Genomic DNA, 23,356 nt, shown 5'->3' on the forward strand with positions numbered 1-23,356 from the left:
CTCTGACTGAATTTGTCTCCCTCTTCCCCATTTAAGGACCCACATGGATAATCCAGGATAACCTCTCCAATTCAAGATCAGCTGATTAGCAAACTTAATTCCCCTCTGCCACGTAACACAACATATTCACAGGTTCCAGAGATTAGAATGTGGAAGTATTTGGGGACCAGTTTTCTGCCTAACACATTCATGCATGTTTTCAGAACAAATAACTTCAATTGCCAGAGTTCTTTTTTTTTTTTCTGAGACGGTTTCACTCTTGTTGTAGAGGCTGGAGTGCAATGGCGCAATCTTGGCTCACTACAACTTCTGCCTCTCGGGTTCAAATGATTCTCCTATCTCAGCCTTCCGAGTAGCTGGGATTGCAGGTGCACAGCCACCATACCCAGCTAATTTTGTATTTTTAATAGAGATGGAGTTTCTCCACGTAGTCAGGCTGGTCTCGAACTCCTGACCTCAGGTGATTCGTCTGCCTTGGCCTCCCAAAGTGCTGGGATTACAGGCGTGAGTCACTGCACCCAGCCAACGGCCAGAGTTTTGAACAAAATAGTGATTACATTTTGACAGCAAGAGAGGAAGGATGTTCCAGTTAATGGTGCAAGGTATGAAAGGCATGTGCAAGATGCCCCTCAGTGTAACTTGAAAAACGGATCCCTTTTAACTATCACTATGAAAACTTCAATATTGTCTTAAAAGCTATTAATTTTTATTTATTTATTTTTCTTGAGATGGAATTTTACTCTTGTTGGCTAGGATGGAGCGCAATGGTGTGATCTCAGCTCACTGCAACCTCTGCCTCCCGGGCTCAAGCGATTGTCCTGCCTTAGCCTCCCAAGTAGCTGGGATTACAGGCGCCTGTCACCATACCCAGCTAATTTTTGTATTTTTAGTAAAGACGAGGATTCCCCATGTTGGCCAGGCTGGTCTCTAACTCCTGACCTCAAGTGATTCGCCAGCCTCAGCCTCCCAAAATGCTGTGATTACAAGGGTGAGCCATGGTTCACAGCCATAAGAACTATTAATTTTTGGCCGGGCGCCGTGGCTCAAGCCTGTAATCCCAGCACTATGGGAGGCCGAGGCGGGTGGATCACGAGGTCAAGAGATCAAGACCATCCTGGTCAACATGGTGAAACCCTGTCTCTACTAAAAATACAAAAAATTAGCTGGGCATGGTGGCGCGTGCCTGTAATCCCAGCGACTCAGGAGGCTGGGGCAGGAGAATTGCCTGAACCTGGGAGGCGGAGGTTGCGGTGAGCCGAGATCGCGCCATTGCACTCCAGCCTGGGTAACAAGAGCGAAACTCTGTCTCAAAAAAAATAAATAAATAAAAAAAAAAATTTTATGCCACCTATGTGAACCAAGTGTTAAAAAACAAAATGAAACTAAAAAATTAAATAATTTAAAAAATATGCTTCACTGTCGGCCAGGCACGGTCGGTCATGTCTGTAATCCCAGCACTTTGAGAGGCCAAGGCAGGTGGATTACCTGAGGTCAGGAGTTCAAGATCAGCCCAGCCTACATGGCAAAACCCCTCTCTACCAAAAGAACAAAAAAAATTAGCTGGGCATGGTGGTGTGTGTCTGTAATCCAAGCTACTCAGGAGGCTGAGGCAGGAGAATCACTTGAATCCAGGAGTGAGGTTGCAGTGAGCTGAGATTGTGTCACTGCACTCCAGCCTAGGCAACAGAGTGGGACTCTGTCTCAAAAAAGAAAAAAAAAAAAAAAAAAGCACTCTCAACAAATTAGAGAAAGAACAAACTAAACTCAAAGCTAGCAGTAGATAATAAACAGAATGGAGGCCCAGGTGGCTCATGCCTATTATCCCAGCACTTTGGGAAGCTAAGGAGGACAGATCACTTGAGGCCAAGAGTTTGAGACCAGCCTGGGCAACCAAGTGAAACCCTATCTCTACTAAAACACGAAAACTAGGCATGCTGGTCCATGCCTGTAATCTCAGCTACCTGGAAGCTGAAGCATTAGAATCACTTGAACCTAGAAGGTCAAGGTTGCAATAAGTTGTGATTGCACCACTGCACTCCATCCAGCCTGGGCAACAGAGCGAGACACTGTGTCAAATAAATAAATAAATAAATAAATAGACAGAATGCAGATAAGTGAAATTAGAGAACAGAAAAATAATTTTAAAAATTAAAGATCAACAAAATTGGTAAAACCTTAGCTAGATTAAGAAAGAAAAAGAGGCTGTGTGTGGTGGCTCACCCTATAATCCTAGCACTTTGGGAGGCCAAGGTAGGTAGATCACTTGAGCCCAGGAGTTTGAGACCAGCCTGGACAACTTAGGGAGACCCTGTCTCTACAAAAAAAATAATAATAATACATACATACACACACACAGACACACACACACACCCCCCTCCTTACCTACCATTATATACATTAAAAAAATATATGTACATAGTGTTATGTAAGGATCCAACATACATATTTTCACATGTATAAATAAAAAATATACATGCAACATATTTTTTATGTGTTTTATATATATATATATATATATATATATGGGCCAGGTATGTGGCATGCAGGTGACAGGACTGCTTGAGTCCGGGAGGTTGAGGCTGCATTGAGCTGTGATTGCCAGTGCACTCCAGCCTGGGTGCTAAAGCAAAATCCTGTCTCAAAAAAAGAAAGAGGAGAGAGGGAGGGAAGAAGGAAAGGAGAAGAGAGATGCAAATAACTAAAATCATAAAGAGGAGACATTACAACCAATGCCACAGAAATAAAAAGGATTATGAGAGCGCTCTAGGAAAATATGTATGCCAACAAATTAGATAAATTAGAAGAAATGGTTAATTTCCCAGAAACACACAACATACTGAAGAAATACAAAGCCTGGGCTGGGTGCAGTAGCTCACACCTAACCCTAACCCTAACCTTAACCCTAACATATAATCACAGTACTTTGGGAGGGCGAGGAAGGTGGATCACGAAGTCAGGAATTCAAGACCAGCCTGGTCAAGATGGTGAAACTCCATCTCTATTAAAAGTAGAAAAATTAGCTGGGCATGGTGGTGGGCGCCTATAATCCCAGCTACTTGGGAGGCTGAGGCAGGAGAATTGCTTGAACCCAGGAGATGGAGGTTGCAGTGAGCTGAGATCATGCCACTGCACTCCAGCCTGCGCAACAGAGCAAGACTGTCTCAGGAGAAAAAAAAAACAAAAAAACAAAAAAACAAAGCCTGAGTAAACCTATAACTAGTAAGGAAACTGAATCGGTAAAAAAAAAAAAAAAAAAAAAAATCTCTCACAAAGAAAAGCCCTAGACTGATAGCTTCACTGATGAATTATACTAGACATTTCAAGAAGCACTACCAATCCTTAGGAAACGTTTCCAAAAAATTGAAGAATAGAGATCACGTCCTAACTTATTCTATGAAGCTAGCATTACCCCAATACCAAAGGCAGACAAACACACAACAACAAAACCACAGATCAGTATCCCTTATTGAGATGTGGGTTACCTTTGCGGAAGTTTGACCTGCAGACTCTGACTTAACCAATGAATGAATGCACTCTTACACCGTTACAGTGTTTTAAGTGGACTAGGGATGGCCATTGGCTGCTTTTAGAGGGCGAAATGCAACCAATTGACCTAGTTTCCTGTTTAGCTACATATTTATTCCCTAGACATTACAAAAGAGGTTCTAAGTTAACACACTTGTGGATAATTAACATAGTTAAAAGAGTGGTTATACGACTGGTAAAAGCTTTAGATTCTCAGGCCCAGAGTAAATGCTATTAACAGGTAATTTCCCTTTGATCCTCCCCTCCCACCCCAACAAAGCACAAAATTAACATGAGTAAACAGAGTGGAGACAAATGGGTGTGGGGTAAACAGACTTAACTGGGAAGGCCTTTGATTATTTTTCTCTCTCCCTAACTTAGTGGACTGGCCCTTGGCCTGCCCCAGTAAAACCTTTAGGCCTTCCAAAAGGTTTGAGGCTATAATCCGCAAATTTCCCTAAATATTTTCCATAATATTTTGTCAAGTGAATAGCAACACCTTCTGAACACTGATGCAAAATTTCTCAATAAAATATTGGCAAACTGAATTCAGCAGCATATTAAAAGAATTATATACCATAACCAAGTGGGATTTATTCCACAGTGAACATGGTGTTGAATAGAAGTGGTGAAAGTGGGCATCACTGTTTTGTTTGTGATCTTAGAGGAAAAGCTTTAAATCTTCTGTCACTGAATATGTTGTTTGCAGTAATCAAAATAGTGTGCTACTAGTATAAACAGAGAGACCAATGGAATACAATGGAGCCTAGAAATAACCCTCACATACATGTTCAAATGAATTTTGACAAAGGTGCCAAAACCATTCAATGAGCAAAGCCCAGTGTTTTCAACAAACGATGCTGGGAAAACTGGATATACATATATAAAGAATAAGGCTGTATCCTTACCTAAACACTACATATAAAAATTAATTCAAAATGGATCAAAGGCCTAAATATAAGAGCTAAAGCTATAAAACTCTTAGAGGAAAACTGATATTGTCTGGTTGTGTCCCCATCCAAATCTCGATTTGAATTCTATCTCCCAGAATTCCCACATGTTGTGGGAGAGACCCAGGAGGAGGTAACTGAATCATGGGAGCTGGTCTTTCCCTTGCTATTCATGTGATAGTGATTAAGTCTCACAAGATCTGATGGGTTTACCAGAGGTTTCCACTTTTGCTTCTTGCTCATTTTTTTCTTGCCACTGTTGTAAGAAGTGCCTTTTGCCTCCCACCATGATTCTGAGGCTTCCCCAGGCATATGGAACCTCAATTAAACCTCTTTATCTTCCCCATTTCAGGTATGTCTTTATTAGCAGCATGAAAACAAACTAATACAGTAAATTGGTACCAGTAGAGTGGGGTGCTGCTGAAAAGATACTTGAAAATGTGGAAGCGACTTTGGAACTGGATCACAGAGGATGAAACAGTTTGGAGGGCTCAGAAAAAGACAGGAAAATGTGGGACCATTTGGAACCTCCTAGAGACTTGACTGGCTTTGACCAAAAGCCTGACAGCAATATGGACAATAAGGTCCAGGCTGAGGTGGTCTCAGATGTAGATGAGGAAGTTGTTGGGAACTGGAGTAGAGGTGATTCTTGTTATGTTTTAGCAAAGAGACTGGGGGCATTTTGCCCCTGCCCTAGACATCTGTGGAACTTTGAGCTCGAGAAAGATGATTTAGGGCATCTGGAAGAAGATATTTCTAAGCAGCAAAGCATTCAAGAAGTGACTTGCGTACTGTTAAAAGCATTCAGTTTTATAAGGGAAGCAGAGCATAAAAGTTTGGAAAATTTGCAGCCTAGTTCTGTTCCTCTAAGGTAACCCTAACTAATACAAAAACATAGGGGAAAGCTTCATGATACTGGATTTGGCACTAATTTCTTAGATATGACACCAAAGGCACAGGCAACAAAAGAAAAAGACAAAGTAAACTTCATGAAAATTAAAATCTTTTGTGGATCTAAGGACACCATACAGAATGAAAAAGCAACCTACAGAATGACAGAAAATATTTACAAATCCTGTATCGATAAGAAATAACCAGAATGTACAGAGAACTCCTGAAACTCAACAAAGGAAAACTAACACCCCAATTCAAAAATGGGCAAAAGATGTGAATGGACATTTTTCCAAAGAAGATGTGCAAATGATGCCAGGTACAGTGGTTCACGCCTGTAATCTGAGCACTTTGGGAGGCCAAGGCAGGCAGATCACCTGAGGTCAGCAGTTCGAGACCAGCCTGGCCAACATGGCGAAACCCCGTCTCTACTAAAAATAAAAAATTAGGCTGGGCATGGTGGCTCACACTTGTAATCCCAGCACTTTGAGAACCGAGGCAGGTGGATCATGAGGTCAGGCATTCGAGATCAGCCTGACCAACACAGTGAAACCCCACCTCTACTGAAAATACAAAAAATTAGCCAGGTGTGGTAGCATGTGCATGTAGTCCCAGATACTTGGGAGGCTGAGGCAGGAGAATCACTTGAACCTGGGAGGCAGAGGTTGCAGTGAGCCGAGATCACACCACTGCACTCCAGTCTGGGCAACAGAGTAAGACTCTGTCTCAAAAAAAAAAAAAAAAAAAGATGTGCAAACGGCTCATAAGTGCATGAAAAAATGCTCAGTATCACTAATCATTAGGAAAATGCAAATCAAAACCAATGATCCACCAACTCCTATTAAGATGACTAGTATTAAAAAAAAATGTGGAGAAAGTAGAACCTTTGTGCACTGTTAGTGGGAATATAAAATGGTACAGTTGCTATTCAACACAATATGGCAGTTCCTCAAAAAAATTACAAATAGGCCTACAGCGGTGATTCACACCTGTAATCCCCAGCACTTTGGGAAGCTGAGGTGGGCAGATCACCTGAGGTCAAGAGTTCAAGACTAGCATGGCCAACATGGCAAAACCCTGTCTCCACTAAAAATACAAAACTTAGCCAGGCATGGTGGCATGTGTCTGTAATCCCAGCTACTGTGGAGGCTGGAACATGAGAACTGCTTGAACCTGGGAGGCAGAGGTTGCAGTGAGCCAGGATCATGCCACTGCACTCCAGCCTGGGCAACAGAGTGAGACTCTATCTCAAAAAAAAAAAAAAAAAAAAACTACAAATGCAACTACCATATTATCTAGCAATCTCACTTTAGAGTATATATCCACAAGAATTGAAAGCAGGATCTGAAAGATGTATCTGCACACCTATGCTCATTGTAGCATTATTCACATGTTGGCCAGGCTGCTCATGAATTCCTGGCCTCAGGTGCTCTGCCCACCTAGGCCTCCCAAAGTGCTAGGATTACAGCATGAGCCACCATGCCAGGTAGGTACTCTTTTTTAATATTTATTTTTACACAAGGTCTTGCTCAATCACCCAGGCTGGAGTGCAGTGACACTCATGGCTCAATGCAGCCTCAAATTCCCGGGCTCAAACAATCCTCCCACCCCAGCCTCCCTAGTAGCTGGGACTACAGGTAAGCACCACCACACTTGGCTAATTTAAAAAAAAATTTTTTTGTAGAGATCGGTCTCACTATGTTGCACAGGCCGGTCTCAAATTCTTGGCCCCAAGAGATCTTTCTGCATAGGTCATTTTTTTTTTTTTTTTTCAGACGGAGGCTCACTCTGTCGCCTAGGCTAGAGTGCAGTGGCACAATCTCAGCTCACTGCAACCTCTGCTTCCCGGGTTTAAGCAGTTCTCTGCCTCAGCCTCCCAAGTGACTGGGATTACAGGCACATGCTACCACAACCAGCTAATTTTTGGTTTTTTTTTTTTTTTTTAGAAGAGACAAGGTTTCACCATTTTTGCCAGGGTGGTCTTGAACTCCTGACTTTGTGATCCACCCACCTCAGCCTCCCAAAGTGCTAGGATTACAGGTGTGAGCCACCATGCCTGGCCTTGTTTTTATTTTTAAGAGACAGGGTCTCATTAGGTTGCCCAAGCTGGTCTCAAGCTCCTTGGCTCAAGCAATTCTCTTGCCTCAGTCTCCCAAGTAGCTGAGATTACTGTGCATGCTCCTGTGCCTGGCTCAAAAAATCAAGTAGCTGGGATTTCAGGTGCATGTTACTGTGCCTAGCCCAAACAGATTTTTAGTTAAAAAAAAAAAAAAAAGCTTCACTACAGCTTGATTACTAAAGACTAAAATTGGACCCCAGTATCATTTAAGCCATTCCTCCCAATAAAAAAAAAAAAAAATCAATTTCCAAACACTTTAAACATGGACTCTGGACCAAATTCCCCGCAATCTACTGATGGGCTTCCAACTCACCTTCGCTTTGGTGCCCTAATGAAGAGCTCACAGAGAAGTCTGCCCTGTTCATCCTTATAGTCTCGGATGGTGTTATAAAGTTCATGGCACACGGCAATCTACACATTAGCAAAGGAGAAAAATCACCAAAAAAGTGAACAGAAAGCCAGTGTAGGCATAAAAATTATTTTCTAGGCAAGTAGATAAGAAAAATGATGACTCTCAATATTACCAAACAGGCTGAAATATGCTGACAGTACGTCTCCTTTTTTTTTTTTTTGAGATGGAGTCTCGCTCGGTCACCCAGGCTGGAATGCAGCGGCGCAATCTCAGCTCACTGCAACCCCCACCTCCAGAGTTCGAGTGATTCTCCTGCCTTAGCCTCCCGAGTGGCTGGGATTACAGGCACGTGCCACCACACTTGGCTAATTTTTGTGTTTTTAGGAGATGGGGTTTCACTATGTTGGTCAGGCTGGTCTCGAACTCCTGACCCCGTGATCCACCCACCTCTGCCTCCCAACGTGCTGGGATTACAAGCATGAGCCACCGTGCCTGGCAAGCATGTCTCCTTTCAAACAATCGAGTTGACTAACTTTTTGGCATCTTCCATCACATTTATGCTCCTGGTGATTTTGTCTTTTAAACTAAATCAGTTCATCACTCTCTTGCTTAAAGCTATCCAACAGAAGGGTTTCTCAGTACATATAGAATAAAACTCTAAACTCTTAACACTGCTTGTGTGGGCCCTACATACTCTGAATGGGTGGAGCCTGCCAATTTCCTTCTCCTTCCCGACCATCTACTACTCTGTAACCATGACACACTAAACCCATCCCTGACTCAGCCCCTCAGCACCGGTTCTCTCTGTCTGGAACTCTCTTCCAGGGGATTCACACCAAAATAGCCCAAATCACCCAAAATTTTCTTCTTAGCACTTATTACTGGCTAAAGGTATATTATTCTTTATTCATTTACTTGTTTACACTCTACTTCCCCCACTAGAATCTAAGTTCCATGTGAAAAATGGGCTTGTTTCCCACATGGCTAAATCCCAATCATGAGAACAGTACTTTCACATGATAGGCACATAGTTATTTGCTAAATGAATACATGATGTAACACACTGAAATTATTCATAAGACTATACTATTACTCTAAGACTTAGCTGAATACATACTGTTCATAAAAGACTATCAATCCAGAGAATCTTAAAAAAAAGTGGAGACGCCTTGCACTGTAACCATTTTACCATTATAGGGAAGATAGGGTAATCGTGGCAAAAGCAGGCAGAAACCAAGTGAACCAAGTTACTCACAGGATCTACAGTTGGAAGATTGGAAAGTCTCCTCCTTTTCCTGCTTGGGCCTGGTGTGGACACAGAATGGTGCCCATCATCAAAATCCCCGCTGACACTGCTGGAAGGGGAGGTAGCTCTTCTTCTCTTGGAACCCATGGAATCCAACTTCTTCTAAAAGAAATAATTTGCCATGTTCTTACATTTAAATAGACTCTGTCACCAAGCCCTCAGCTGGTCACCTGCTATCAAACTCCTGGCTCACTTAGGAGGACAATTTAACATGTTACAGTTTAGCTAAAAGGTTTTTTTTTTTTTTTTTTTTTTTTTAAAGTCCTGGACTTCCTTGTTGCAGTGTTTCACTTACCAGAGTGCTATACCTTCCATTTTGATGGGACAAATTCAACGAAAGTATATTCATTTGTATATCACCAATCTGAGTGACTCAACAACTTCTAGTTCCAAATTTGCCCTAGACTGGAGTTTCCCAACCTACATGTAATAGTACATTGGCGTGCTGAAGGTATTAATCCTTTAGCCCCTAGACGGTCAGGCAGGCCTGAGGTATACAGGCCTCAATATATCCACCTCTGGAGCCAGCACCCATCTGCTTTGCCATGTGCCTTACAATTATGATCATTTGCTAGGTGGGCCACCACGTGGAAAAGAGTAGGAAGCAGAGCCTAAGACAAATGAGTTATGCAAAAAGGTAAGGGGACAGAGGACAATTAACCTTCTAGTATTTTAGATGTACTCGAAAAATAATATCCTGAAAATGAATGTCCTCCATTCATTAAAGCAGGATCCACAAAACGTATCTCTGGAAAACACTTAACGTGACTTGTTACACGTAGACAGAAGTACAGAAAAACTGTCCTTTGAAACTCTTCTGTTAATCCAACCTAATCGCCTTTTCAGTGATATGACGTACTCTATTGCCCATAAATTTTGAAATCACAGCTTTAAATCTTAGTAGATCCTCTCAAGAGCACCTCATACATGAGCTTTCAGGTCACAAATAAATATCTGCTCTCGTTTGGGGCTGGCTAAGAAACTAATCTTTAGGCAACTTTACAAATACATGCATTTAACTATAACACAAGAAATGCAACCACTGAAATTGTCTGCTACAGATGGACTAGTATATATCCAAGAAAGTCCTGCAATGCTTATATTGTGACACAATCTTAACAATATTATCCAACAGCATATTGCGATTTCAAAGGCCTTTTTCTAAAGCTAAAAGATCCCAGTTTGACTCACTCACACTGAAGGTATTGATCCTTCAGTCCCTGAGGTAGTCTGGCAGATCTGGGGGTTAGAGGCTCCAAGGTATATTACTTCTGGAGTCAGTGCAGCATCTGCTTTTCCATGTGCCTCACAATTATGAGGTACCTCATACAACTAGAGTACCTCATAATTGTAAGGCACAAGGAAACACTGAATTTCAGGACACTATCATACCAGGAGATTAGAATGATTAGAACAGGAGAGCACTAGTTGCCAGTGGTACAGAGAGAAAAGTTGGGGATTTCCAGAAAACAGAAAGAAGGAGCAAAACAAACACATTTGAAAATCCTGGTGAGCAATTAAGAAAAGAGACTTCAGAAGTCTCATCTCTTTCTCCAAACTAAAGACCACATAGTGTTTGAAACAAAATCTATCATGATGATGTTCCTTACTCTAGGCTTCGGTTTGTTATACGGTATTAGTTTGAAGTAGCTAAAAGTGGTTAAAAGCATCAAAATGCTTAGCCAAAACTTAGGCAAGCTTTGCTGATTTTTGTTCTTTTTATATAAAAGGCTGATATACTGGGCTCAGTTCATTAAGATAAAGAAATTAAGGACCAATCCCTTTTAAACAAGCTATGACAAAGACACAAGTGAATTTGAGGGAACCTTTATGGAAGGGGTAACAAAAATTTAAGAAAGGTGGAAGAAAAAAGGCAAGGAAGGACAGATAAGGGAAAGGGTGTAGATAATCAGTAATTTACCAGCTTTACCAGAGCACAACCAGCGCCTCGAAAAGCCAGTCTCCTCATTATGTCTGAAGGCCAAGTGAAGCCAGTGGGAGAAGGAAGGGCTTTAGAAGTACTGATTCAGTGTTAGTATTTTCAAAACTGAAAAAGAGAACAAGGCAGAAAAGGGGGAAATAGAAAAGGGTCAGAAGGAGTAAAAACGAGTACGAATAGACAGAAAACATTCAAATAGAACTGCTAAAGGAAGATACAGAGAATGGAGAAAACAGGCATATCAGCTCTCTTGTAACTTGCAAAGGCTCAGGCATTAACAGTACCTGACAGTTCTTCCATTTTAAAACCAAATGCTTTCATATGTTTAAAGATGTCTCATTTAGGTTCCCCTTTACTCACATTAGGAATGACTGTCAATTCCAGGAATGAAGCATGCCTGCCCAACTGCCCCCTAGTCAATAAGAGCAGAGTTCAATCACAGAGCTGGAATGAAGAGTGAATACATGTGGGAGGCTCACATGTGACACCAACTGTTGGCAAGCTGGAACAAACCAAGAATGGCTCATGTGAGCAAAAGGTCTAGAAAACACCCACCCCCACAAAAAAAATTCAGAGAAAGAACATTTATTTCCAAAGTCCTAGCTGCATTGGAGATACCATATAAAAATTTGACAAGGTTAAAAAAAAAAAAAAAAAAGCCAACCATTTTGTCAGGAGTTCAAAATTACTTTTATAAGTAATTCACTGAAAATCAAATGACCAAAAAAACATAAATTACCACATGTATGTAGTTTAGATGATACAATATCCCCAAATCCTTGAACCATTAATTTACTTTGGAAAAACAAGAAAAATATTCAACTTAAGGATAATATTTAAGTATTTTTTTAATCAAGGAACGTTTTAAAATGTATTTTGGAAGTTTGGCAAGGAGGGCAATGTTATGAAGTAGGAGAAACCACAGGACCAGAATAGGAGTCCCAAGTCTTCCACCTCTGATTATCAGCTTGATGTTGCCTGAGTGACAGCCTCTCAGGTCTGTTTCTTCATCTCTAAAATGAGAACTTAACGCCAGGCACGGTGGCTCATGCCTGTAATCCCAGCACTTTGGGAGGCCAAGGCCAGTGTATCACTTTGAGGCCAAGAGTTTGAGACCAGTCTAGCCAATGTGGTAAAACCCTATCTCTACAAAAAAAAAAAAAAAAAAAAGGAAAAACCAAAAAATTATCTAGGTAAATCCCAGCACTTTGGGAAGCTGAGACAGATGGATTACCTGAGGTCAGGGGTTCAAGAACAGCCTGGCCAACATGGTGAAACCCTCTCTCTATTAAAAAAAAAAAAAAATTAGCTGGGTGAGGTGGTATATGCCTGTAAACTCAGCTACTCAGGATACTGAGGAACAAGAATCAATTGAACCCAGGAGGCGGAGGTTGCAGTGAGCCGAGATCACACCGCTGCAGTCCAGTCTGGGTGACAGAGCGAGAGCCTGATTCAAATAAAAAGAACATAAAGTGTTCCTTTATCTCTCAGATTGTTGGAACAGTGAAGTGATGTCCATGAAATCACTTCTGCATGTTCCCCAGGCACAGGAACAGCATCTTACTCATTTTTATAGCCTTGTCTTATTGAATAGTATTTAGTATAGGTTAGGTGCTCAATTTATCTTTTAATAAATGTGTTAAAAGTGCGCTTAGGACCAGGCACAGTGGCTCACGCCTGTAATCCCAGCAATTTAGGCTGAGGCCGGCAGATTGCCTGAGGTCAGGAGTTCGATACCAGCCTGACCAACACCATGAGACCCTGTCTCTACTAAAAATACAAAAAATTAGCTAGGCGAGGTGGTGCATGCCCGTAATCCCAGATACTTGAGAGCCTGAGGTGCAAGAATTGCTTGAACCCAGGAGGCAGAGGTTGCAGTGAGCAAGGATCACACCACTGCACTCCAGCCTGAGGGACAGAGTAAAACTCTGTCTCAAAGAAAAGAAAAAAAAAAAAAAAAAAAAGTGCACTTAAGTGGGACCTCTAAAAAAAGAAGTTTATTTGTATAGTTTAAAAGGCCCGAGTCAGGCACAGGGGCTCATACCCGTAATCCCAGCACTTGGGGAGGCTGAAGCAGATCACCTACGGCAGAGTTCAAGACCAGATTGGACAATATAGATTGACCTTGTCTCTACAAAAATAAAAATTAGCTTGGTGTGGTGCTGCACATCTGTAATCCTAGCTACCTGGGATGCCATGGTGGGAGGACTGCTTGAGCCTATGAGTATATTAAGGCTCCCATGAGCCATGATCACTTTACTTGCATTCTAGCCTGAGCAACAAAGTGAGACCCTGCCTCAAAAAAAAAAAAAAAAAAAAAAAAAAGCGCTGTAAGTACTCCTTCAGCAATTGTGTTTGTTTTTCCATGAAGAGGAAAGACAGATTCCAGAGTTTAATTCCAAGTTTTAAAACAGCCTTGATTATAGCTACAAGCTCAAAAATCTGACAATCAATAATTGATAGTGGACAGTTAAGAATACTTAATAATATGCAACTGGGAAAATACTGACAGTATAGACAAATGGTGTGTATTTTGACAGTTTATGAACTTTTAGCCCTTTCCTGTATTTCTAGTGATATTTAGCACTACAATACATGCTTAAAACAAAATCTTGGAAAACAGGACTCAAAGGAAAAATAAAAAACACCTATAAACCTGCTTCAGAGAAAAAAGCCATTCTTAATGTTGTCATTCACAATTTTTGGTATTTATCTACGTCTTAGTTACCTGTTATTATCTTACCAAAATGTTAATAAACCAATGTATTATTCTACAGCCTGTGTTTTAACTTAATGAAGATTCTTCCAAGTCAACATTCTTCCTAATGATGTTTGACAGCTTGATACTAACCTATTATATAGGTACACCGAAATTTACTTATCTTGGGAATTTTGGTAGGATATTAACATTTGTGGTATTTTGTACATTCCCAAAGTGAAAGAAAGCGGTCAAGCCCCTTCCATTCATCCACACACAAACTCTTGTTTTAATCTGAAACACCTCTTCAAAACATATTTTTCCAATCTTTCATTTTGGAGCTCAAAATTAAATATGGGCAACCTGTAAGTAATAAAGCAAAAATTACCCTACTCTTTCACGTGCACGAGTCCAATTTGCACTTTTTGAGGAAAAGTACACAGCCAAATGGGAGAAAAAAAAACACCTGAAATTATTCGTCGAGAGTCCTAGTGTGTTGGAAAATAAGTTAAAATGTTTTACTCCAATACACGCTTCTATAATTGTAAGAATTTCTATATCCACTATACCGTGTACTTATTTTTCAGAATTTTTTCTATATTTTTGCAACTCTTTCTGCCCCTTTAAATTAAAACTTCTCCCTTATTATAACAAAACTGTGCTTCCCCAAACCAAGAAATACACAGTTCCCAAAATCCCGGATTCTTTGCGGTGTTGAAATGAGAAGCTGAAATATCTGGCCTCTACTATAAATACAAGTCCCATTGATCAAAATACCCAGAAAAAATAAAGAAAGAAATCACTAACAGTTGGTGTCGAACCGTCAAGGAACAACAATAACAAAAAAGGAGGCCCTGAGCAACCAAGGAAATGAAGGACTTTCCCGACCTGTCACTGGTATTGGGGACTGAGGGAAACGTTGACAGCTTTGAAGCCGCCCCGCGAGAAGCGGGAAAGAGTGGCGCGAGGAGTTTCCGGGCCGTAGTACGCCTTTGTCCCTGCCGGCAGGTGCGACAGGGCTACCGGGCCTGTCCCGAGGCCCGCCGCCGCGCCCCGCCCAACCCCGCGCGCCCGGCCCGACCGGCGCGTCTCTACACGGCCGGGGCGGGGCCTCCGCCGCGGCTCCCGCCCGCCCGGGCCCACACAAAGGCCCGGCAGCTGGTCGAGGGGGAGCGGCCCCACCCGCCCTGGGCCCGGCCTTACCCAGCCGCTCCGCCGCCTGCAGCCCCGGCCGCGGTCACTGACCGCCGCGCCCCGCCCCGTGGCCGCCACGGCTGCTGCTATACCTCTTCCAGCCGCGGCCGCTGCCGTCGCTCCGGCACCCGCCGCCCTCACCTCCCTTACCCCTCCCGGTGCCGCCGCAAAACCAGCCCCGCCGCCGCCAAGCGATTCCTGCTCCGCGCGACACTGCGTGCGCGCGCACACAGAGAGGCGGTGACGCACTTTACGGCGGTAACGTATGTACGTGACGCTTGTCGGTGGTCTCAGTTCACACGTGGCGCCAGCGGAGGCAGGTTGTGTTACTTTCTACAACCAACATGAAGCGGCCTAGTAAGTGGGGTCGGAAGGCGGGCTTGGAGGGGCCCATGTCTGGTAGTTGCTGCATCCACCACGACACTCTTCTACGGCTTGGTCTCTGCGGGCATGGAGGTCGGAGCCTGAGCGTAGGCCTTGCCCTGTTTTCTCGTAGAACCATGTTGGAAGGCCTTACGCCGATCCTGTTAATCGCGCGGGCTCATTCTGCGGAAGGAAGCCTGGCGGAGGGTGGGCAAGACTAGGCTAGATTTTCGGAAGGAGGCAGCGTTTAAGCTAGGTTTCAGGCCCAGTATTTTCCCTTCCCTGGTCACGTGCATACTGGCCCAGGTGAGAGCTGAGAATCGCCTCCCAGACTCACTGTTCCTCTCCTGGATTCGTGCTGTTTGACACGAAGTGGTTGTCATTTTGGGTCTCATACTCTGCTGTATATGATTCCATTCTAATATTGTAAGAGTAGGTGCAGAGAACTTGGACTCCATTCTGGATCGACTGAATCAGATTCTCTGGGATTTGAGAGTGGACATGTATGTCTGTATTAGGCATTTCGCATTAGTCTTAACGTTAGCTTTGGCAGCCAATAACATTAAAAGATATAACTCCGTAGTGCGTTCACCCAGAACTAATCATTTGCATTAACACGTTTGTGATGTGATTTTTTTTTTTTTTTTGTAGAGTTAAAGAAAGCAAGTAAACGCATGACCTGCCATAAGCGGTATAAAATCCAAAAAAAGGTAAGTATAGTGGCTGGGAGAGCTATACCAAACACATTGCTAAACTGATTTTGCTCTATTCATTTGCAAAGGGAAAGTCTGGGTTAACATGATTTGGTTTCAGGAAATGGCATTGGATAGTAGCTCTTAGGCATCAGAAGTGTAGCTGTGACAAAGTGCAGTGATTTGGTGATGAATCTGTAAACTTGTTCAACATGTTAATTTCTGCATAGAGAGCCTTCTAATGACATTTTCTTGCCGTTTTATACTTCCGTATGCATTACTCTGTAAGATTCCAATTAAAGCCCCATTTTCCTAGGCCATTTTATAGGCATAACTAAATTCCAGCTAGATTGGTTTCTCACTTGAATTCTGCTTAAGTATAAAGATATTTTTGTAAGCAGACAAAATCTCTTTATTATAATAGGTTCGAGAACATCATCGAAAATTAAGGAAGGAGGCTAAAAAGCGGGGTCACAAGAAGCCTAGGAAAGACCCAGGAGTTCCGAACAGTGCTCCCTTTAAGGAGGCTCTTCTTAGGGAAGCTGAGCTAAGGAAACAGCGGGTAAGTTATGTTAGCCAGAACTTTCAATGAGTGGGGTAGTGTGTTATGTGTGATGTTTTTCAGAGTAAGGTAACAACACTAGTCACTGATTCACCTATGTCTCTTATGACTCCAACACAGCTTGAAGAACTACAACAGCAGCAGAAACTTGACAGGCAGAAAGAACTAGAAAAGAAAAGACAACTTGAAACGAATCCTGATGTTAAGCCATCAAATGTGGAACCTATGGAAAAGGTATACTGATTAGGTCTTTATGAATGAGAGATGAGGGGTTTTGAGTTTGTTTTTGTTGCTTGGGCCTGACTGTAGTCGCACAATAACAGCTGACTGCAACCTTGACCACCCAGGCTCAAGCAGTCTTACCACCTCAGTCTCCGAGTACCTGAGACTACACAATCACACCTGGCTAATTTTTTTTTAGTAGACACAGGCTTTCGCCATATTGCCCAGTCTAGTATCAAACTCTTGAGCTCAGGTTATCCACACATCTCTGCTTCCCAAAGTTTCTGATATTACAGGGGTGGGCTGTTGCACCTGGCCAAGAGATGAGATCTGATGAAGAAATAAAAGCGCATTCACAGGTTGCTGAACTTCTTGGGAGGAAGACAACTGAGTTCAGACTTTGTCTTACATATTTAACAACTGCAAGTGCCGCTTCTCAGCTGTAGAAAAATGGAGATACAGGTTACAACTGCTGTACTTCTAATTTTGTGTCCCTCCCCCTCTTTATCTTCTAGGAGTTGGGGCTTTGCAAGACTGAGAACAAAGCCAAGTCGGGCAAACAGAAGTCAAAGAAGTTGTATTGTCAAGAACTTAAAAAGGTATCTTAGCCTAGGTCAATGTCTGACAGTGGTAATGAGGTTAAAAAGACTGAAGTCATTTTTTTTTTTAACCTTTTAAGATCAAGGGTATGTGTGCAGCCAGGTTTATATGGATAAACTTGTGTCATGGGGGTTTGTTGTACAGATTACTTCATCACCCAGGTATTAAGTCTAGTACCCATTAGTTACCTTTCCTGATCTCTCCCTCCTCCCACAAATCATTTCATGACTCCACTCCAGCTTGTCCTGTTTAATGCCTTTCCTGCTGTGTTTAGCTGACAGAAATAGTTTCTAAATATTTGCACAAAACCGGTTCTGCTCGTAAGCATGATTTACAAAAGTGGTACTTTGTGTTGAAAAAAAAATGTTGGCATAGTATTGAGATTGAGAAAAGTACATTGGAATAAGAGGTGTCAGGTTAAGGATCTCTAAAGTACTCTATTGAAACCTAAGTGAAAGAAGGCAAGAAGGTGGTGTCTCCTTGTTGTAGTTGCTCTCCAGCACTCCGATTCCCAACATCCATTTTCCCAAGCTCAATCCCCTGTGGATAGAACCTGACTGCCACTCAACAGCTATTGGCAAGGCCAAAAGGACCTATCAAACTACATAATTCACTATGGGAGGATTTGGTCAGTTAGAGATATTTTCATTTTTGAAATCCATCTTGATCAGAGGCTGCTGAGCAAGCCTCTGTTTTACTTTCCTGTGTGAGAAATGATGAGGATCAACATTCTTCTTACCAAAGTGAAGACATGAGATCCAACTCTGAGCTCACCCTGTTGTCAAATGGATAATGCCAATACACTCTTGTTGAAGGTATTACCAGAGCAAGGGATGTAGTTCTAGTCATTTTTTCCTTGATAGGTGATTGAAGCCTCAGATGTTGTCCTAGAGGTGTTGGATGCCAGAGATCCTCTTGGTTGCAGATGTCCTCAGGTAGAAGAGGCCATTGTCCAGAGTGGACAGAAAAAGCTCGTACTTATATTAAATAAATCAGGTGAGTAAAGAGCGTACCCTTTGTCTTCCACGTACATTGGTGAGGTATGAGGAAAACATCTGAACAGTCTGATTGTCACTGAAGACTGATTAGATCCAACTCTGACCTCAGCAGAGCCAGAGTATGTGCACTTTGTTTGCCAGAGACAGTGCTGGGCAGCAGGGAGGAAGTGATTGTTACAACTGACTCAACTGGTTTCTACTGTTCTTTTGCCATTCAGTATTTACCATCTTTTAAAATAAGAGTGTATGCTTCTCTACCCAGCTTATTGTGTAGTATATTTCATCTAGGGAGTGATGACAGTATGCCAAATTCCCCACACCTACATAATGTCGAGTAGTTCAGGAGTGAGATAAATTGGAATGTATGTGACAAAATATTTAAATGAAATGCATAATTATGCATCTGAGTTTGAGAAGCAGGAACAGGAAAACCCAAAACAGAATTACAAAGCAGAAAATGGGAATGAGATCCAAAATTATTGTTGGGGTTAAGAACAGTTGGCTGCTTGGGAGGCCAAAGCAGGTGGATCACTTGCGGCCAGGTCGAGAAAAGCCTGGCCAACATGGTGAAACCCCATCTCTACTAAAATACAGAAATAAGATGGGCATGGTGGCAGGCACCTGTAGTCCCAGCTACTGGGGAGGCTGAGGCAGGAAAATTGCTTGAACCCAGGAGGCGGAGGTTGCAGTTAGCTGAGATCACGCCACTGCACTCCAGCCTGGGCAACAGAGCGAGACTCCATCTCAAAAAATAATAAATGATAAACAATTGGCTGCTAGCTAAAGGTAAATTCTGGAAACATAGCTCTAGGGTTATTAGGGTTGTAATCCAGATGTTGAGTCTGTCCTGAAAGAGTGAGCAATTAAAGGGGAATTGAAACAGAGAAGTGTAGATGCTGAGCTCTGTAAAGATAGAGGCAACATGGTAGGGGAGCTTACCCTCCCTGATTTTCTAGTTAAATCCTTTTGAAAAGATGCGAAAATGTAAACCAGAGTAAAATCTTTAGTTCCCAGATTTCGCAAATGCATCTCAACAAAATAGCCAAATTGGAGCACATGTCTGATTTCTACTTCCTATCAGATCTGGTACCAAAGGAGAATTTGGAGAGCTGGCTAAATTATTTGAAGAAAGAATTGCCAACAGTAGTGTTCAGAGCCTCAACAAAACAGAAGGATAAAGGGAAGATAACCAAGGTACCTTTTATTAGTAGTAAGAAATGTGGTTCTTTCAGACTGAGTGGTTGAAAAATGATGAGTATACAAAATCTTGATTTAAATAAGTGAAAAATTACAAGATCCAACTCTGACTTCAGCCAGAGATCATCTGAAAGGCAATGTAGTTACTTTAAGAGCTGGGCTCTGGAGCCTGACTGCTTGGGGTGTGTTGAAATAATTTATCAGGTAAGTTGTCAGAATAATTAAACTAATTATTTGGAATTTAGCGTGTGAAGGCAAAGAAGAATGCTGCTCCATTCAGAAGTGAAGTCTGCTTTGGAAAAGAGGGCCTTTGGAAACTTCTTGGAGGTTTTCAGGAGACTTGTGGCACACCCATTCAGGTTGGAGTAATTGGTGAGTTTCAGGTCATCACTTTTTGCTTTCTAAGTGTTGAGATATTTAAGAATTTTTCCCTGTTAAAGCAGCAGTGTATGGAGTTGTTGTCAAGTAAAAGTCTCGCTCAGATACCAGCTTCTTGCCTATACCTTACTGAAAACACATAACCACACACAATTTAAAGAAAAAAACTTAAACAACTGCTGCCAGATTCAGGTTTTTTTTTTGTTGGGACTGATCACTATCAGAAGTTAGTTTCTAAAAGCTCTGGGTTTATTTGAATTGATAGTATTTTCCTGCCTTTTCATTACTTATACAAGAAATGAAGAAACTAAAATTGGTTTTAGTATTGAAGATGCTGAGACCCAACTCTGATTTTTAGTATTGAAGATGCTGAGACCCAACTCTGATCTTGCCCTAAACTTCAGGGAATTGGAAAATTAAGCAGTGAAAATTTCATAAATGCCAACATATACTGTTTTTTATATCTGGATTTCCCATTTATTTGTAGGTTTCCCAAATGTGGGGAAAAGCAGCCTTATTAATAGCTTAAAACAAGAACAGATGTGTAATGTTGGTGTATCCATGGGGCTTACAAGGTAAACTGAGCTATCCATAATTGTAATATTTTATTATAATGACATACTATTTTATTTTGGTTATCTCAAGAAAGGTGATGTCTTTCGAGCTGGAGTCTTGCTGTGTCACCCACACTGGAGTGCAGTGGCATGATGGTGGAGTGCAGTGGCATGATGGCTCACTGCAACCTCTGCTTCCCAAGTAGCTGGGATTACAGGCGTGTGCCACCACATATGGCCAATTTTTTTCTATTTTTAGTAGAGATGGGGTTTCACTATGTTGGCCAGGCTGGTTTCGAATTCCTGACCTCGTGATCTGCCTGCCTTGGCCTTCCAGAATGCTGGGGTTACAGGCATGAGCCACTGTTCCCAGCATTTTTTTTTCTTTTTTATAGCTTTTGGTGAAAGAAGAGATTGAAGCCAGGGCTAGGCTTGGGGGAAAATTGGAGTGGGACAGCTGCCCACAATTTAGTTTGAAAGACAAATGAAGCAAATAGATTGAGAGAGAGGAAAGCTGCCTCAGAGAAAGTGATGTTTGAACCTGGCCTTGAGAAATTAATAGAAATTTGCCAGATAGAAGGCTGCCACCACACCTTCACTATGTTGGCCAGGCTAGTCTCAAACTCCTGGCCATTAGTGATCCTCCCGCCTAGGCCTCCCAAAGTGTTGAGGTTACACTTGTGTTGGGTAGCATAAGCCACTGTGCCTGGCCAACTTTTAGATTTTTTTTTCTTTTCTTTCTTTTTTTTTTTTTTTTTTTTTTTTTCTGAGATGGGGTCTCTTGCCGTTGCCCAGGCTGGAGTGCAGCGGTGCTATCTCGGTTCACTGTAACCTCTGCCTCCCAGGTTCAAGCAACTACCCCAGCCTTCCAAGTAGTTGGATTATAGGCATCTGCCACCATGCCCAGCAAATTTTTGTATTTGTAGTAGAGACAGGGTTTCACCATCTTAGCCAGGTGGGTCTTGAACTCCCGACGACCTTGTGATCCGCCCACCTTGGCCTCCCATAATGCTGGGATTACAGGCGTGAGCCACTGCACCCGGCCAGAAGGTGTCATATATATAACAAAGGAAACAGCATGTCTTTAGGTTGATGTAAATATATAAGCTATTATAACATGCAGTGTTTCTCTTTAGAACGGTCAGGTATGCTGTTACAGTTTTGGATAAATATGAAGCAAATGATGATAAACTGGATCTGACTGACTGTGCTGAGTCTGTTCAATCCAACCCTGAGCTTCATGTTCTGTCTCTTGCCCTCCAGATAAACCAGTGCCTCATCAATTCCATCTCTCTTCTTTCAGGAGCATGCAGGTTGTCCCCTTGGACAAACAAATCACTATCATAGATAGTCCAAGCTTCATCGTATCCCCACATAACTCCTCCTCTGCACTTGCTCTGCGAAGTCCAGCAAGTATTGAAGTAGTAAAACCAATGGAGGCTGCCAGTGCCATCCTTTCCCAGGCTGATGCTCGACAGGTAAATGGATCCCTTCTCATGAGCTCCTTGAGCCATTTTCTTCCATCATAAGCATTTTGAGTAGAAAAACTTTGAAGTTTTTTAAAGTACTAGCATGATGTCAGATGGACTTTTTTTTTTTTTTTAAGGTAGTATTGAAATATACCGTCCCAAGCTACAGAAATTCTCTGGAATTTTTTACTGTGCTTGCTCAGAGAAGAGGTATGCACCAAAAAGGTGGAATCCCAAACGTTGAAGGTGCTGCCAAGCTGCTGTGGTCTGAGTGGACAGGGTAAGCTTTCTTTTCTGTTGTAATTTTGGTGACCACTAGAATAAACCTCCTTTTGACACATCTTATTTTTAATATCAGTGCCTCATTAGCTTACTATTGCCATCCTCCTACATCTTGGACTCCTCCTCCATATTTTAATGAGAGTATCGTGGTAGACATGAAAAGGGGCTTCAATCTGGAAGAACTGGAAAAGAACAATGCACAGAGCATAAAAGGTGAGAATTGTGTCAATGCTGTCTTCATCAGCTGACAGGCCAATAAAGAAAGGTCTTAACTGTTTACGTGGATTTTGTTTCTTTCCCAGCCATCAGGAGCCCTCATTTGGCCAATAGCATCCTTTTCCAGTCTTCCGGTCTGACAAATGGAGTAATAGAAGTAAAGGACATACATGAAGAATTGCCAAAATGGAAAGAGGAGGAGGATGACAAAGACCGTGACCAGGAAAGTGTTGAAGTTGATGTAAGTCTATCCTCCATGAGTTGTTTAAAACTGAAGTTAGTTTTGTAGCATTATAACACATAATGTGAAGGAGCTGAAGGTAGGAAATATTTGAGGCTTGTGATCTGTTAGCCTTAATTTTGCACATCCCGTCACAGGTACCTCCAGCGACTTAATTTTTTCAAGTATATAATTATTTAGATTAAATGAGCAAACAAGGGCTACTAATCCAGCACCATTTTTCTTTGTCACACAGGAAAAGAGCTCAGACATGTTCGCTGCAGAAGAGACAGGGGAGGTACTGCCTGAGGTGTCTACAGCAGGTGAGGCAGGCAGAGGAGTTCTAACAAAGCAGCATGGTATAGAATCCCTTTTACTTTTTGAAAATAAAATCTTTTTATTTTCCTGCAATATAGGTGGACAGTCTACAAGGCCTTTTATCTTGGATAAAATGATTGAAGAGGATGATGCTTATGACTTCAGTACAGATTATGTGTAATAGAACCATGTTTTTTTTTTTGTTTTTTTTTGTTTTTGTTTTTTTTTCTGAGATGGAGTTTCACTTTGGAGTGCAACAGCACAATCTCCACTGTAACCTCCGCCTCCCAGGTTCAAGCGATTCTCCTGCC

At 42.0% G+C, this 23,356-nt stretch overlaps 2 protein-coding genes and 3 non-coding genes across 37 annotated transcripts in view; 4 read left to right on the top strand and 1 right to left on the bottom strand.

Annotated features, from left to right (window-relative positions):
• PBRM1 (polybromo 1) overlaps window positions 1-15,150 on the bottom strand; it is a 149,618-nt gene extending 134,468 nt beyond the window's left edge. For 5 of the 33 annotated variants that reach the window (XM_032290135.1, XM_032290114.1, XM_032290137.1 and 2 more), the window contains exons 1-3: window positions 11,065-11,112; window positions 9,093-9,245; window positions 7,799-7,896 (exon numbers count right to left, since the gene is read on the bottom strand). In XM_032290135.1, coding sequence (XP_032146026.1) covers window positions 7,799-7,896; window positions 9,093-9,245; window positions 11,065-11,112 — 299 coding nt within the window. Of the gene's footprint in view, window positions 1-7,798; window positions 7,897-9,092; window positions 9,246-11,064; window positions 11,191-11,366; window positions 11,386-11,442; window positions 12,150-14,668; window positions 14,834-14,983 lie in introns of those variants that run through there. The other 28 variants (XM_032290133.1, XM_032290139.1, XM_032290115.1 and 25 more) reach the window with 23 other exon arrangements.
• A 9-nt stretch (window positions 15,151-15,159) lies between these two features.
• Window positions 15,160-23,290, top strand: GNL3 (G protein nucleolar 3). The gene is made up of 15 exons (XM_032290150.1): window positions 15,160-15,331; window positions 15,989-16,047; window positions 16,454-16,591; window positions 16,712-16,825; window positions 17,329-17,412; window positions 18,277-18,409; window positions 19,493-19,605; window positions 19,854-19,980; window positions 20,474-20,561; window positions 21,844-22,018; window positions 22,147-22,289; window positions 22,368-22,504; window positions 22,594-22,748; window positions 22,984-23,050; window positions 23,144-23,290. The coding sequence occupies exons 1-15, from the start codon at window positions 15,319-15,321 to the stop codon at window positions 23,224-23,226; spliced, it is 1,629 nt and encodes a 542-aa protein (XP_032146041.1). The 5' UTR covers window positions 15,160-15,318; the 3' UTR covers window positions 23,227-23,290.
• On the top strand, window positions 18,451-18,527 carry LOC116559654. The gene has a single exon (XR_004272557.1). It is a non-coding gene; the product is annotated as a small nucleolar RNA SNORD19 (small nucleolar RNA).
• LOC116559607 lies at window positions 19,647-19,730 on the top strand. The gene has a single exon (XR_004272523.1). It is a non-coding gene; the product is annotated as a small nucleolar RNA SNORD19B (small nucleolar RNA).
• On the top strand, window positions 21,709-21,785 carry LOC116559655. Its single transcript, XR_004272558.1, has one exon. It is a non-coding gene; the product is annotated as a small nucleolar RNA SNORD69 (small nucleolar RNA).
• Window positions 23,291-23,356: the final 66 nt, after the last annotated feature.

This window comes from Sapajus apella, unplaced genomic scaffold, assembly GCF_009761245.1.
Source record: "Sapajus apella isolate SASKATOON/1434 unplaced genomic scaffold, GSC_monkey_1.0 scaffold23, whole genome shotgun sequence".
NCBI lineage: Eukaryota > Metazoa > Chordata > Mammalia > Primates > Cebidae > Sapajus > Sapajus apella.

Bases quoted from the DNA above. Each gene is read 5' to 3' on its own strand.
- GNL3 (XM_032290150.1), top strand. The intron at 16,048-16,453 runs GTAAGTATAGTG...TTATTATAATAG, and splicing joins GGTATAAAATCCAAAAAAAG to GTTCGAGAACATCATCGAAA. The intron at 23,051-23,143 runs GTGAGGCAGGCA...CCTGCAATATAG, and splicing joins GCCTGAGGTGTCTACAGCAG to GTGGACAGTCTACAAGGCCT.